Here is a 16,727-nt window from a genome sequence, read left to right on the forward strand (position 1 = left end):
GTACTAATGTGGTCAGGGGTCAAAAGCTGAACTAGGACAATCTTGAATACTATCACTAAGATGCTGAAAGACTCTTGGTGTTTAATATCTTCTCTCAGACTTACATTGGGAGTGTGGTTATTTCAATCAATCCCTATATGATGCTACCTATCTACAGCCTGGAGAAGATCAATGAGTACCGCAACTGTAACCTGTACGAGTTGAGTCCTCACATGTAAGTACTGCAGTCAACAGAAACAGTGAAAGCTATCCCTTCCCTTGTTGCTGATTTCCATGATGACAATAGAGAATTGCCAGCCTTGTTTGACCAGCCACTCAGCAGGCCAGTGGCCATAGACTCCCTGCTGAGGTCTTGTTCCGTAGATAACAGCAGGACTCATATATTTTGCCCCCAGTGGCCATTGTACATGTGCAGGTTTAGAGTGAGCATTGGCAGACTGTTGGGTTGTGGAAGGCATCTCAGTGGAGCACAATCCTGTCCTCATCCACTGCCTGTACACATACAGCAGCAATCAGCTGGCAGGAGGGACTGAAGCTTGTGTTGCCTCCATTTCAAATAGTTAACTCAGCACAGACCAGGAATTGAACCTGAGACCTTGCTGGTCATCTCTACCACACAGGGAATGCATTTATTGATCAGGCTATCTATTTCTTACTTTGTGTTATTGATTACCATCAATGCGTATCATACAGTCTATCTAAACATACAGGAGAATGCTTCACCTCCACATGGCAACCGTTCAAATTTCACTGAGCTGCTGGATCAGCATGTGGATCAATGCCTCTTTTTAATAATATGATTGTTGATTAAAGTGAATGTATGATGAATTCAAGCAAATACAATCCCAGATAATTTAAGTTTTGTGAGTGCTGTTTCATTTGGTGAGAAGAAGCCAACAGAACAGACATGAAGAAAATCCAGTTTAGAGTCATAGAGATGTACAGCACAGAAGAAGGTCCTTTGGCCCATTGTGTCTGCACTGGTCATAAACAACCACCTGACTATCCTAACCCCCATTTCCCAGCTCTCGGCCCCATGGCCTTGGCATCGTGAGAGCTCATCTAAACACTTCTTCAATGCTCTGAGAGGTTCCTGCCTCTATCACCCTCACAGGCAGTGAGTTCCAGATTCCCCCACCCTCTGGGTGAATAACAAATCCTCACACCCCCGCCAAACCTCCTGTCTTCAATCTATACCCTCCTGATCACTGACCCCTCCATCAAGGGGGAAAAGTTTCTTCTGTCTACCCTATCAATTCCGCTCCTCATTTTATACATCTCAGTCAGGTCCCCCTCTCAGTCTCCTCTGCTCCAAGGAAAACAACCCCAGACTGTCCAATCTCTCTCTGTCACTGAAACACTCCATTCCCAGGGTCAATGTCCTGTTAAATCTCCTCTGCCCCCTCTCAACTGTAGACACGTTTGCCCTTACCAGTGTTGTTCCAATGGTTGAATGCCCTGGTCAACAGTCACCATCTGTGAAAAATGGATAGTTGGGCAAAGTGAGGATTATCAGTTCCCTTGGAGGTACACAGCATCTTGAACAGAGGAGAGGAAATAATATTTGGAAGTTTGTCAAAATATGACTATTGGATTTATGGTGCCTAGATGTATTTGTAAATCTAATATTCTATCCAGCTTAGCAGCTGTTATCCTACACGTGATGTATAATCAACATTTGGTCAACACCCTGATCCTATTTCTGATCATCTCAAATGAACAACCACTTCAGTTGTAAGCAGGTTGCTAATGACAGCAGTGTGCATTCATCCTTGTATTTCTCCTGCCCTGGATCTCCCTAAATTTTATATTTTCTCCAATGACGTCACCAAACTGTGCTACTCCCACCTATGGGACCTCAATTTGACCCAAACAAGCAGGGATGAGGTGCTTGCTGAGATAGGAGGCATAGATTGCTCTCTGATGAACATGAGAGCTGGTATAACACTGCTCATGTGGCATCTCCCAATGGGAAAAAATCAAAATGCTAAAATGAAGCTTCTATTCTCAAACTGATCATGGTTTGGAATTTTGTTTTTGCCTAAAAACAGTGCTGTTGATGACAGGAGTGAAGTCAGGAAACAGTGCACCTATTCAAAATTACTAGGATGCTGCCCCTGGGCAGGAGGTTCTAAGCTCTGAGGAAAGTTGGGATAGGGTGGGTGGGGGGGGGGTGCGTTCTGTGGAGCAACAAAGGTTTAGAGAGGACTTACTAGAGGTGTAGGGCATGGAGGAAGTGATGGAGATAGGGAGGGGTGTAGGGGTGTTGGAGGAGGGGATAGATATAGCGGGTAAGCACTGGGAGTGAGTACAGAGATGGGTAGGGACTGGAGAAGGTGACAGATATAGGGAGGGGGTGTAGGGGCTGGAAGAGGTGACAGAGATAGGGAGGGGCTGTAGGGGCTGGAGGAGGTGACAGAGATAGGAAGGGGCTGGAGGACGTGACAGAGATGGGGAGGGGTGTAGGGGCTGGAGGAGGTGACAGAGATAGAGGGTAAGGACTGAGAGTGATTACAGAGATGGATAAGGGCTGGAGGAGATTACAGAGATAGGGAGGAGTGTAAGAGGCTGGAAGAGAAGACAGAGATAGGAAGGGGGGTAGGGGCTGGAGGAGATTACAGAGAAAGGGAGAGGGTAGGGACTGGAAGAGATTACAGAGACAGGGAGGGGTATCGGGGCTGGAGGAGGTGACATAGGGAGAGGTGTATGGGCTGGAGAGGATTACAGTCATAGGGATTGGTGTAGGAACTGGAGGAGATTACAGAAGTATGATATGAGGTATCAGATTATGGGAGGCATAGATCGGGTGGATAGGAAGGCATCTTTACCATTTGCAGAGAGGTCAATAACCAGAGGGTATGGACTTAAGGTCAGGTAAGGTTGAAGGCTAAGTGGAGATTTAAGGAGAAATATTTTCACTCAGAAGTTTGTGTGTGTGTGTATGTGTAGCGCACTTCCTGAAAGGAGGATAGGGTCAGAAACCCTCGTAACATTTAAGCAATATTTCAGTTTTCACTTGCATTGCCATAGCCTCCAGAGCTATGGACCAAGAGCTGAAAAATGGGATTAGTGTTATCAGTTCTTTGTTGACCAGTATGAACATAATGGGCCAAATGGCCTCCTCCTCTGCTGTAAATGTCTACAAGTCCAGGAGGTTGAAGGAGTTGAATGAACATTTGTGGATGGATAGCTACTATGGATTGACCATGCTAAATTGCCCATAATGTCCAAAGATGGCTTGGTAGATTAGCCATGGGAAATGCAGGGTTACAGGGATAGGGTAGGGGGTTGGGTCTGGGTGGGATGCTCCTCTGAGGGTCAGTGTGGACTTGATGGGCTGAATGGCCTGCTTCCACACTGTAGGGATTCTATGATTCTATGAACTGATCTCAGTGGTTTGGAGTAGGGTCACTAGTTATGCTGCACTGACCCTCAGTGCCTTAGGCAATAGGGAGGAAAAATTCCTATAATGATTCCTGAATTGTATGTCTATGGAGTTCAGGTAAACAAGCACCTCTATGGCTGAATGATCTGCTAACATTTATTGAGGATAAGAGGAAAGAAAACTGGAGTAAGGGTTAAAAATAACTGCAGTTAAAAAACCCTGCTGCACAAGGGTCACTATTTGTCAATACATGTTCTTTTTAAGCCAATGGCTTTTCTGTGGGTTCCTTGAGGTGACACACTCCTTAAAGAAATGTGAAGCCACAGATCAGAATGGGGGAAGCGTGTAGAAATACAATGAACAAAACAATGATCTCACTTCTCCCTACAGCTATGCCATTGCAGACGAAGCATACAGATCACTCCGAGATAAGGACAAGGACCAATGTGTTCTCATCACTGGCGAGAGTGGATCGGGAAAGACAGGTAAGGTATCCTGGGGCACTTCCAACAAAACTTATCTCTGTCCAACTTGTAAGAGCCACAGGCAATTTAATAAATTGTGGGATATAATATAAATAAAACAAACTTGCAATTAGAGATTCTTTGCTAGCCAGCCTGTTTGGAAGGTTCACTGCGATGATCCCTGATTTGGAGAGATTATTGGATGAGCAAAAGCTAAACAGATCACTGGAGTTTAGAAGAGTGAGAGGTGATCTTATTGAAACATAGAGGATTCTTAAAGGGCTTTACAGGGTCAATGCTGAGAGGGTGTTTCCCCCTCATGGGAGAGTCTAGGACCAGAGGGCACAGCCTCAGAATAAACGGGTGCTTATTTAAGACTGAGATAAGGAGGAATTTCTTCTCTCAGATGTTTGAGAGTCTTTGGAACTTTTTGTTGCAGAGGGCAGTAGGGGCAGAGTCGTTGTGTATATTGAATGCCGGGATAGATTCTTGATCAGTCGGGGAATCCAGGGAAAGGGCGGGAAAGTGGACGTGAGGAATGTTGGATCAGCCATGATCCTACTGAATGAGGGAGCAGGCTCGAGGGGCTGAATGGCCCACTCCTGATCCTATTTCCAATGGTCTTAAGGTCTTCAGAGATGTTATTACATACTTATGTAGCAGGTGGTATGTGAACCCAGGCCTCTTACACACTACCGCTGTGCCACAAAAGCCAACACAACTTGCATTTATATACTACCTTTAATATCACACAAAACATTCCAGGGTATTTTAAAGGAGTAGTATCAATCAAAATTTGACACTTAATCAAATAAAGAGTTGTTAGGACAGGTAAATAAAAGCTTAGTAGGATTTAAGGGAATTGTATCAGTTTGGAGAGATTATTCGAGAGCTTGGGATCCAGGTATCCATTGGCCACCAATGGCAGAGCGATGGAAATTTGGGGTGGAGCTGTTTGTCCACTCTGGTCATATACAGTTCGCTGCCTGTATAACCAGTTCATGAGGTCTGAACCACTCTCTGCAGACATTTCCACTTTTACAGGGTGACTGGCGACCCCATTGAGAAATTCAGTTCTGAACAGTGACCCTCTTAGAACACTGTCCCTAGACCCACTGAATTATAAAAGGATGTAAAATGATGCAACGTGTGGGTGTGATTGAAACCCTGCACTTGAGATTTAGACAGGGAGATAAGCAGGACCAGTTACCTCGTTGCTAGGTGATAATCAGCAATGCCTCTGCTAAATTACCATGTAAAGTTGTTTAATGCATAACTGTCAAGGTTACTTGCAAAGATTGGATGTTTTGTGCATTTAGAAACTGAGAACGGATGTGACTTTTTCTTTCTGGAAGTATTTAATACTTTCCTGTTTAGAGTTGATAAGCAGCTAAAAGTTGTAAATTACTGCAAATCTAGTCGTGAAATCTTTGTTGGTTATGGCAAGTGCAATGCTGATTTTACACTGACGTCATTAAGCTGCAAAATTGGTGTAATGTTAATTAGATCATCATAGAATCCCTACAGTGTGGAAGCAGGCCATTTGGCCCATCAAGTCCACTCTGACCCTCTGAAGAGCATCCCACCCTATCCCTGTAACCCTGCATTCCCATGGCTAATCAACCTAGCCTGCCTATCCCAGGACACTATGGGCAACATAGCATGGCCAATTGCAGCTAACCTGCACATCTTTGGACTGCGGGAGGAACCTGGAGGAAATCCGCACAGACAACATGCAAACTCCACACAGACAGTCGCCCAAGGCTGAAGTCAAACCCAGGTCCGTGGTGCTCTAAGGTAACAGTGCTAATCACTGAGCCACCGTGTCATGCTGGAATTCTGAAATCGCACCAGAGTGTGCTGAAAATGCATAACCTGTCAGTCAGCATCTGGAAGAGGAACAATGAGTTAATGTTGCTTTAAAGCTGAAGGGTCTGAATGAAACGTTCACCTGTTCTTGTTCTGTGCAGGCGGTGTTCTGGGAAGTCTCTTCTCATGTCTTTTGGACAAGACTCTTAAACTGAGGCTGTGAACAGCCTCTCAAGCTGCCACAGCAATATTGGTGCAACAAAGGAGACCTCTCCCCAGTGTCCTTGCCAATATGTTTCCCTCAAACCAACAAGACCAAGACCAAAACCAAAACCAAAGAACTGCGGATGCTGGAAATCAGAAATTGCTGGAAAAACTCAGCAGGTCTGGCAGCATCTGTGGAGAGAAAGCAGAGTTAATGTTTCAGGTCCAGTGACCCTTCTTCGGAACATGTTACATGGGGCTTTTATTTTAATGTAGCAGACTCTCTAATGCTGGTGTTAACAGTACAATGGAGGCATTGGGTAGTCTAGCAGTCTCTATGCTTCTTCCCCAGACGGAGTTATCTGCTTGAAGGAATAACTCATACACTTTAAAGTCTCCATACCAGGAGCCCAGGTAAATCCTTTTGGGTAGAGACAATGTCAAGGGTGTGCTAGGGAAACCAGAGTTGTCACCCTTTTTACAGCCACCGCTGAAGAAGGTGCTGTGGCAGCACGTGTGGAACTGCAAGTCAGAAAAGGTCGAAGAGAATGCTAAGTGTGAATTACAGACTCTTCTTCTTTCTTTCAGAGGCCAGTAAACTTGTGATGTCCTATATTGCCGCAGTATGTGGCAAAGGAGAAGAGGTTAATCAAGTCAAGGAGCAGCTTTTGCAGTCAAATCCTGTCCTGGAAGGTATGGTGTATCCAGTTGTACCTGCCCTTCATTGAGTGTTTTCTTTTCACATTCTTCCCTGAAGATACTGAGTCTCACGGAGTAAGAAATCACACAACCCCAGGTTATAGTCCAACAGGTTTATTTCAAATCACAAGCTTTCAAAGCGCAGCCCCTTCATCAGGTGAAGTGACCCAGTCCAACATCGGCACCTCCACATCAATAAGTCTCTCTGAGATTTGGATTCCGTGGACTTTGATCTCCTTCCAGTACCACCACCTCATTCCATTCTTTATATGTAAGCTTTGATACTGAGTGTTGGCAGACTATCGTATGACAGAGGGCTTGATTGTGAGTCCAGTCCTGCCTTTGCCTGACATCCACACGCACTGCTGAGCTCTAGTTCTAAAGGAATCGAGAAATACCACAAACTTAAATCACGTTCAGCCAAAAATGCTACTGATGCCCCTTGAAGTTGGCAGCCAGAAGGTGCCAGAGACTCAAACTCCACATGGTGTCTATTTCAGTATTTACTGCTGATCATTTCCCACGGAGCCACACCTCACTATTTTACTACTTCTTCCTTTGACAGCATTCGGCAATGCCAAGACTCTGCGGAATGACAACTCTTCTAGATTTGTATGTATTATCACGGGCTATTAGCTAACAATTGCAGTTGGCGATGGATTTTTGGGTGTAGTGAATCGGTTGAGAAAATTTTAAAAAACCTCATTTCACAGAGAACCTCACATTTTGTTGCCCATATTATGGAGCAAGTATGTGATTTACACCTGTTAGACCCTAGCCCCTGGCAGCATAGAGCAACAGGATGGAATGTCCTGACTGCCTTCACTATCTGAGGCATACCATGATGGGGAATGAATGGAGATGAGACGTGTTCTCCACAGGAAGAGAAGAGGGTGAGACCACATTTGGAGTAGTGTGAACAGTTTCACTCCCCTTATTTAAGGAAAGATATCGTTTTATTGGAGGCAGTTTAGAGAAGGTTCACTAGGATGATCCTCAGGATGGAGGATTGTCTTATGGGCAAACGCTAAACAGGTTGGGACTCTACCTGCTAGAGTTTAGAAGAATGAGAGGTAATCTCATTGAAACATAAAAGATTCTTAAGGGGCTCTCCCAGGAGTAAACATAGAAACGTAGGAAATAGGAGCAGCTGTACAATTACAGCAAGACGTCCCCACTCCTGTACTCAAATCTCATCGTTATGACAGCCAACATACCATTTACCCTCTTCACCTCCTGCTGCTCCTGCAATGCTGACTTTCAGCGGCTGGTTTACGAGGGACACCCAGGTCTCGTTGCACCTCCCCTTCTCCCAATCTGTTGCCATTCAGACAATGATCTGCCTTCCTGTTTTTGCTCCCAAAGTGGATCACTTCACGTTTATCCACATTAAACTGCATCTGCCATTCATTTTTCCCGCCATACTCAACTTGTTCAAATCACACTGAAGCATGTCTGCATCCTCCTCACAGCTCACCCTGCCACCCAGTATTGGAGGGGAAAGGATATGAAGCAGGAAGAATGAAAGAGGAATTTTTTTTTATAATGGGGTGGGTCTGCTTTGGCACTTTTATGGATAGCAATAAAGCTAACATTTTCTGCATTTGTGTTTCTGATAAACTGAGTTTCCACATTTCTCTGTTCAGGGAAAATACATGGATATTGAGTTTGATTTCAAGGGCGATCCATTGGGTGGTGTCATCAGTAACTGTAAGTATTGTCCTTGGTAATACTAAAGGAAACCAGAGGCAGAGTTAGCCCCCCTCCTCAGTTCTCGCAGATTTAACCTGCTGATATCTGTTAATCATCAGACTTGTGATCCTTTGGGTTGGAGGCGTAGGGTAGAGAATGTGTCTTGTCTGATTCATCTCCTCCTAAATAAGGTGTCTTCCCATTCATCCAAGCTCATGCAAAGTCCAGAGCAGATATTGGGTCTGCATCTTCTTATTCCATAACATGAATACTTTGAGACATCATCTTCACTAGCAACTTGTAAAAGAGACCTATACATAAAAGGCAGAGTGTTCAATTGCATACCAAAACCAGAACATGCACAGTGTTGAGGAACAATAGAGCAGACAGGAGAGGCGATGGTTTAGCCCAGATGTTAGTGATATCTACAAGGTTAAGGAAGTAGATGTCATAAGTTTTGGCACATTTTCAGCTGAGCCCCAGTTTCTCATCATCTCCCCCGTTCCTACTAGTCCTCCTCAGACTCAACTTGATAAACCTCGGAACACATTCCCTCAACACCTTCCAAATTGTTGCTGTTTACTCCCCTCTCCTTTAAAAGCCTATCTTGGACCCCTGAATGCTTACCCAAACCATACCTTCTTCTTCAAGCTCATCCATCATTGCAGCCATCTCTCTCACCACTCTCAGTTTTGAAATGCTTCAGTTTGGTTTGTGTCCTGCCAACAACTCACTCTTGTCACTCCCCCATATCCTGTGTGACTGTAACTATGGCATATTATCCCTCCTTGCCTTTTCTGCAGCATTCTTCCATCACTTCTCCTCACAGTCCATCTCACACCACCCTTTCATGGTTTGATTCTTACCTTTCCCTACAAGGCCAGCACATCACGTGGAACGATTGTTCCTCCCACCAACGTAGTCACTTCTAACATACCTTAAAATTTTGTCCTTGGCCCCTACTATTCTTCATTTATATCTTACTCTTCAGTGACATTACCCCTTGGCATGGAGTCAGCTTCTGGATCTCCCAGTTTTATCTCTCCATGGTGCTGAGTTGTCTGACTACCTGTCAGCTAGTGAAATGCCAAACCTACCTTCAGCTCAGGATTTGCAATTGATGGCTTCAAGAGATCAAATGTTTAAATATTGGAGTTGTTTAATTTTGATCTGTCTTTCTAAAAATGCTACATTAGTCTATTATTGTCATATTAGTTATGGTGTACTCTGGGGATTGACAGTTCACAGAGCACTGTGAAAGCTACAGTTACAAAAATGCACCTCCCTCTCACACTCTAGCACACAAAATTAACCCAGAGTATCTCTTCATCAAGACTGACGTGAACTCAACAGTCAGAAGGACAGGTCTGCATGTGGAAAACATTAAGTAGTGACGTTTATTGTGAGGTTTTTAATGGAAGTGTATCATTCTTTTGTGTTTTCTACATTGTTAATTTTGGCCGTTCTGGCACACTCCTGCTCTGACTCCAACAAAAGGGCCACAAACTGGGCCAGGAGTTAGATTTGCATTAGAATGTATTGTCGTTTTGTTTGGAGACAAATGCCTCTACCAATTCCATACAAGGTCAACCCTGAGGGAGGTTGGGGGGTGGGGTTGTTGGACTGGGCCAAACATGGGGACTCCTTATGATGGAAGCTCCCACTTCCTCTGTTTCAAAGGGACTCAGCATAAGGTTAGAGGCTAATCCTTTGAGTGAAATGAGATGTAATGTACCGGCCTCCTGACAGGTCAATGTTGACCTCGCTGGGAGATTGCGGCCTGCATTCCCAAAGGTCAGGGCTCGCTCTTCCAACATTTGAGACTGGAGACCTATGGCTCTCAGAGAAAGACTCTGTGCCTCAGTTGGTGGCAGAGTGCTACCTATTCAGTAGATGCTATGGCACAGCAAGATAGAGTCAAATTGAAGACTTAAAATGTTAGGAGGAAAGGTTGCAGTCCTTGCCCCTGAATGCCCTATATGCTACTGACATTGTGAATGGTACCTGTTAGACTCTTTCCAAATGCTAATGGAGTTGGGCAGCATGCAGTTACTGTGCTATTGTAATAACTACAAACCTTGACAAACTGACAGACTGTTAAGATAGAGATCAGGTTAACTGATAACATTCTCTTTTTTTGTTACTGTCCAATATCCAATCGTTATGGACAATCAATGTGAATGATCAATTTCAATAGAAAGTTAGGTGATCAGTTTCAGGCGCTTTGATACTAAGTTCTAATAATTCATTTACTGTGCCTGTCTTCCAGGCTTAAAACAGGTGCCAAAATGTCCAATATGGAAGGCAGCAGGGACATAGATATTCCACATTGAAAGTGCATGGCCCACCATGTTGACAAAGATATATAAAGAAGTGTTTAGCGTTCAGGCTTTAGATCCTTTGCACATTCAAGGAGGGAAGCCCCTTTCCTGGCTGCAGACAGGAAGTTGTGGTCCCCATATAACCTAATCCTTAGACTGTGTGCAAGTGAACCTTCCATCTCAGTGATGCTTATGTGCCGACCTTACTGTCACAGCCTTTCAGTTTGATAACCATTGCCCAAAATCTTGACAAATCCAATTTAGATAATCATGCAGCTATAGGTCTTCCATCAATACTAGGTCAAAACTGAGTTGGTGATAAGAAGGTACATTTTGAGGAAATACCTTTTGATAAAATCGAGAATCACTGTTTCAATGAGACGAAGTCAAATTCTGTTTTCAAGTCATGGATTCCTGGTATTTTTACTGCTGTTTTGTGTTTACATTCCAGATGCTACCCTATGTGTTGTACAGTTTCAAATGCACAGCTTTTTTAGGCGATGCTTATGGTCTTTAATAGGTTTGTTTGGCAGCGTGATGCCAAAAAACAAAACCAGGAAAATGCCCCAAGGACCATGGACTAGAATCAGCTTAAAAAGCATATTTTTATTTTGATAATATATTTACAGTCCTCACAGCGCGAGATGAGGAAATCACAACAATGGAAAACAGAAGCAAGATTTAGTCCAGTTGGCTGATAACAATCAGCAAATAACAGGAAAAAAACAGCATCGACTGTCCACAGCAGGAATCAGCTGGCAAAGGCAAACACTCAGCAGCAAATGGTCAGCAGTAACCAGATTACAGCAAACACTCAGCAGCAAATGATCAGCAAAAGTCCAGAAGCAAACAGCTCGTCGCAAATGGGCAGTTGCAAGCAGTCAGCAAAAAGCCAGCGGCAAACAGCTGGTAACAAATGATCAGTCGCAAACAGTCAGCTGCAAATGGTCAGTTTCAAAAAGGCAGCAGCAAACAGCTGGTCGCAGATGGTCAGTTTCAAATGGTCAGCAGCAAACAGCCGGCAGGATTAGCAACGGCAGCAAGTTGTGGCAAATAAATATCTGATTAGTGATTTTCACAGAGCAGGGGCTTGAAATTTGGCAGCAAAATCATGCCAGTCTCGCAGGAGCAAGAACAAAAATCTTCTATATGGACTGAGAATTGTGAGCCTAACTGTAAAGGAACCCCCAGGTGGCTGCTGTTCCAGGAATCTAACCTTGCTCTGCTGCTGCGGTGGATTTTGATCCTACTCTGGAGAAGAGCGGGTCCAGAATCAGAAGAGCAGCGAACAGTGGGCATACTGCCAACATAGCCACCTTTTACAGTAAACCTCTCCGTTTACACAGAGGCTCACATTCCTGCTGCTATTTTTGGGCGACATGTGATCGGTTGTCAGATTACAAATTTTGGGCAAGCAATTGCTATCCATGAATGTGTTTAAATAACCATGAAAACAGAAGGAAAATTAGTGGACTTGAAAAGAACCTCATGAATAATTGCCAAGAGGCTTCAAATGAGGATGATTCTGCCTAACCAACCTGAGTTGCTTTGTTTTTAATTATTGCTCTAACCCCCCAAGTGGACAGTTCAAAACTTTGTAATATGACATCCAAAAAGCTTGTGACAAGATTCTGCATGTAAGTTTTAATGGGCTGAAGGATAGGAAACAGCAGATATTCTTTAGGGGCAAGTGCTGAGTGACGTGTCCCAAGGATCCAATGCATATTCGCAGATCATATCAAACCAGGGGTGGGGTGGGTTCCAAGGCAATACAAAATGAATTAAGATGAGATTTATAGGAGTGTTGACCAGTATCACATGAAATTCAACGTCAACAAATGTATTGAGAAAAATCGGATGGCTTACATATATGATCAATGGTGTTGAAATACCCAAGGGTGAATCTGAAAGTGACTATGAGGCATTGACAGACTCAGCACTTACCTTCCATGAAATAATTCTGCCCCTCAGTCTATATGGAAATAAAGATCTGTGGGGTGATAAGTAAAGGTAATGTTCTAGTTTGATCGTTAAGATTTTTCTCAAGTTTATACCAAGTGGAACCACTCCTGGCATAAAAGCAAAATGCTGTGGATGTTGGAAATCTGAAATAAAGGCAAAAACTGCTGGAGAAATTGGCAGCATCTGCAGTGAGAGGAAAAGAGCTAACATTTCAGCTTGATGACCTTTCATCGGAACTGGGGCAAGTGAGAAATGTAATACTTGTAAAACAATCTTTGCTTATTTCAAAGTCCAAGGGCAATTTATGTTAATGATTATTGGTGGACTTTGAAAGATAATAAATACAAGTCAGCAACAGCAATCAGAACTTAAAGCTGTCCACGGTTGTAGCCTATTAGGAATGTGCTGACTCGGAAAGTGTATACATAAATATATGTGTTTGTGTGTGTGTATTTTAAGAGTTGCCAATTAAGATAAAATTGGTAGAAAGGACTTTCCAATCAATTCCCACAATTTGAGCCACTCTCACTGTGTTTCCCTGTGTTCCCAAAGACAATGTCTGGCGTGTTGTGGTTCTGCATCACAAACATAGGTTGGGCACCTGGATTGTGTGAATACAGCCTTCCTTTATATGAATTTGTACCATCATTCAGCATTAAGTTGACTTTCTTTGGTTATCAGGATTGAAGTTTCTGAAATGTGGATTTGAAGCACTTTGAAAGTATAGTCACTGTTGTAGGAAATGCAGCAGCCAACTTACATGCAGCAAACAGTGGACTAAGGATTTGGTACAGTCTGTTTTTATTGACGTAAAATCTTTGAAATAACTCCTCATTGTCTTCTACTCTATTGACCACTTTGCTTTTAAGAAAACCTCAGTGAAGCAGGAGGCAAACTATCACAAATCTATTCCTCATGCCCATTAAAGATTCATAAATGTGCAAATGACAGCAGATAACACAAGGCTGGCAGGCATTTAAAACAGCTGCAGAGTCAATGCAGGCAGTAATGGGAGTAATGGCAAGAATGTTGGGTTGTCTGCCAATTGCTTTATCAAAAATAAATCCAGTAAAGCTGTGATCCAGTGCCCACAGCAGCAAATGCAGCTAATCCAACAATGACACACATGATTTTCTGCATCAATTTTATAAATTTCTGTAGGCATGAACTTTCCTCTTCAATGCCAGGGTGTATAAACCCAGGTTCTGTCTGTTCCCCTGTGTATGATGAGTGTAAAAGATCCTGTGGCTATCACTGGGAGAAGAACAGAGCTGTTCTCCATGGTGTCCTGGGGCCAGTATTTATCCCTTGGTGAGCTAAATGCCTTCATTGCAAAATTGGGTACAAGCTGCTCATGATTTTGTATTTGTTAAAACTTGGTAAGATGAAAATCTACCCTAGGTTTCTCTGTGTATTTGAATGCAGTTAAAGAGGTGGTTTCATTCCAGCAACTGCTCAGACTGAGTGTGGGTCTTGATCTTGGATTAGTGGATGTAGAATTTATAATAGGTAGAAGTAAGAAATAACAAAGGAAAGAAGACACTGGTCGGAGTAGTCTATAGACCCTTAACAGGAGCTACACTGTACAATAGAGAGTAAATCAGGAGATAATGAAGAATGTAAAAAGGCAGTACAATAATCATGGGTGACTTTAATCTTCAATTTGGGAATTGGTAGATTGGGAAAATCAAATTAGCAGAGGTAGCCACGAGGAAGAATTCATAGAGTATATTCAAGAGTTTCCAAGAACAATATGTTGTTACAACCAGGGATCAGGCTATCTTGGATTTGGTGATCTGTAATGAGGTAAGTTTAATAAATGATGTCCGAGTAAAGATCTCCTGGGAAACATTGATCATAACCTAGTGAAAATTAGCATTCGGCTTGAGAGTGAGAAACTTGGGTTGGAAACAATTGAACCTAAATAAGGGTAATTACAAAGGAATGAAGGCAGAGTTAGCTGGAGTGGACTGTGAGAGGAGCTTAGCAGAAAAGATGGTTAAGGAGTAATAGAGATGTTTGAGAAAATGGTTCAGGACTCATAAGAAAGATACATGCCAGTGAAGAAAAGGGATTCTAGGAAGGGGATAAACCAACCATAGTTAATCAAGAAAGCTAAGGATAGATTCAAATTGAAAGAAAAAACTTTACAATGTGGCAAGGATTAGCGGTAACCCAGAGGATTGGGAATGTTTTAAAAATCAACAATATATGAACAAAAAACCGGAGAAAGTAACTTTTGAGGGTAAAGTAGACAGCAAGAGCTTCTTTAAGTATATAAAAAGGAAGAGAGAGGGCAAAATGAATGAGGTTGGGAAATAATAATGGGGAACTAGGAAATGGCAGAGGAGTTGAACAAATACTTTGCATTAGTCTTCACAGTGGAATACACTAACAACATTCAAAAATTACAAAATAATCAAGGGGCAAAAAATGAGGAGAGAAACATAACCAATAACTGTCACTGGACGGAAAGGTACTAGGAGATATAAGGGGACTGAAGGTTGATATGTCTTCTATACCTGATGGGTTACATCCTAGGATATTGAAGTAGCTATGGAGATAATAGATACACTGATAGTAATATTCCAAGAATACTTAGGGTCTGGAAAGGTCCCAGAGGATTGCAAAACTGCTAATGTAACACTTTCATTCAAGAAAGAGAAGGTGACATAAAAAAGATAACTATAGGGCAGTTAGTTTATCATCTGTCATTGCAAACATGTTACATTCTATTGTAATAGCAGAGCATTTAGAGATATATAACGTGATCAAGGAGAGTCAGCATGGTTTCATGGAGGGGAAAGCATATCTGACAAATGTATTAGAGTTCTTTTTTGACAAGGTAACAAGCAGGATAGATAAAGGGGAACCAACAGAATTAATATATTTGGATTTTCAGAAGGCATTTGATAAGGTACCACATGTCAGGCTACTTCGTAAGAAAAGAGTGCATGGTGTTGGGGGTAATATATCAGCATGGATAAAGAATTGGATAACTGATAGAACACAAAGAGTTGGAATAAGGAGAGCTTTTCAAGATGGCAACTAGTGGGGTGCCACAGGGATTAGTGCTGGAGCTACAATTATTTGCAATATATATTAATGACTTGGATGTAGGAAGTGAATGTACAATAACCAAGTTTGCAGGTGACACAGAAATAGATGGGAAGGTAAGTAGTGAGGATGACGAAAGAGTCTGCAGAGGAATATAGACAGGTTAAGCAAGTGGGCAAAAAAAATGGCAGATGGAATATAATGTAGGGAAATGTGAGGTTATGCACTTTGGCCGGAAGAATAGAGGAGCTGAATATTATTTAAATGGAGAAAGACTGCAGAAAGCTACAGCACAGAGGGATTTGGGAATCTGCATGCATAAATCATAACAAAACTAACACACAAGTTTAGCAGGTAACAGGTAAAGCAAACGGAATATTGGCCTTTATTTTAAAGTCAGGAAATTTTGCTAAAACTAGACAAGACAGTAGTCAGACCACGCCTAGAATACTGTGAAGAGTTTTATCCCCTTATCTAAGGAAAGGGGAAATATCTAGGAAATTAAATAAGTGAATTGTAAAATACTGAAGGCTGTGAAAAGCTGCTTCCAGTGTTAAGAAGATTAAGCAATGAAGGAAGACTTGGGGAACCTCCTTAGACTTGAAAGGAAGCAACTGAGATCAGACTTCTAGATGGAGAAAAGGTTAATGCAAAACACTGTGTCTTTCTGGTCAGATGAACTAAAATGAAACTGAACTGCATCCCTCATCCTAACCTGTCCAGTGACCTTTATCATTTAGTGTTGCAACACAACGCTATTTGTTCTCATTTTTTCTCATGAGTTTGAACTTTTTGTCCTGGTGGAAACCTGACAGAAAAGGGGAGAAAAGCAAACATGGATTTAGTACGGATTTACTTTGAGTTCTGATGGTTTGGATGTCGTTTCAGATCTTCTAGAGAAATCTCGTGTTGTCAAACGTCTGAAAGGAGAAAGGAATTTTCATATCTTCTACCAGTTGTTGGCTGGAGGATCCCCTGATCTTCTCAGTGAGTATTGTTTGTGATTACATTTCTGTACGACCATCTCATTCTAAACGTTTTGTAATTCCACTCAACCTAGTTCAGTGATAGGATGTATTGTGTATCAGTACAGTGTGGAGCTGGAGGAACACAGCAGGCCAGGCAACGTCAGAG

The 16,727-nt window shown here is 42.6% G+C and overlaps 1 protein-coding gene across 1 annotated transcript in view; it reads left to right on the top strand.

The window, feature by feature from the left end:
• Positions 1 to 16,727, top strand: part of LOC109925715 (unconventional myosin-Ib-like) — a 186,940-nt gene that overhangs the window by 18,755 nt on the left and 151,458 nt on the right. The window contains exons 3-8 of the mRNA XM_048618877.1: positions 99 to 214; positions 3,776 to 3,870; positions 6,451 to 6,555; positions 7,127 to 7,173; positions 8,208 to 8,271; positions 16,482 to 16,580. Coding sequence (XP_048474834.1) covers positions 99 to 214; positions 3,776 to 3,870; positions 6,451 to 6,555; positions 7,127 to 7,173; positions 8,208 to 8,271; positions 16,482 to 16,580 — 526 coding nt within the window. The remainder of the gene's footprint in view (positions 1 to 98; positions 215 to 3,775; positions 3,871 to 6,450; positions 6,556 to 7,126; positions 7,174 to 8,207; positions 8,272 to 16,481; positions 16,581 to 16,727) is intronic.

This window comes from Rhincodon typus, chromosome 41 (genome assembly GCF_021869965.1).
Source record: "Rhincodon typus isolate 14 chromosome 41, sRhiTyp1.1, whole genome shotgun sequence".
NCBI lineage: Eukaryota > Metazoa > Chordata > Chondrichthyes > Orectolobiformes > Rhincodontidae > Rhincodon > Rhincodon typus.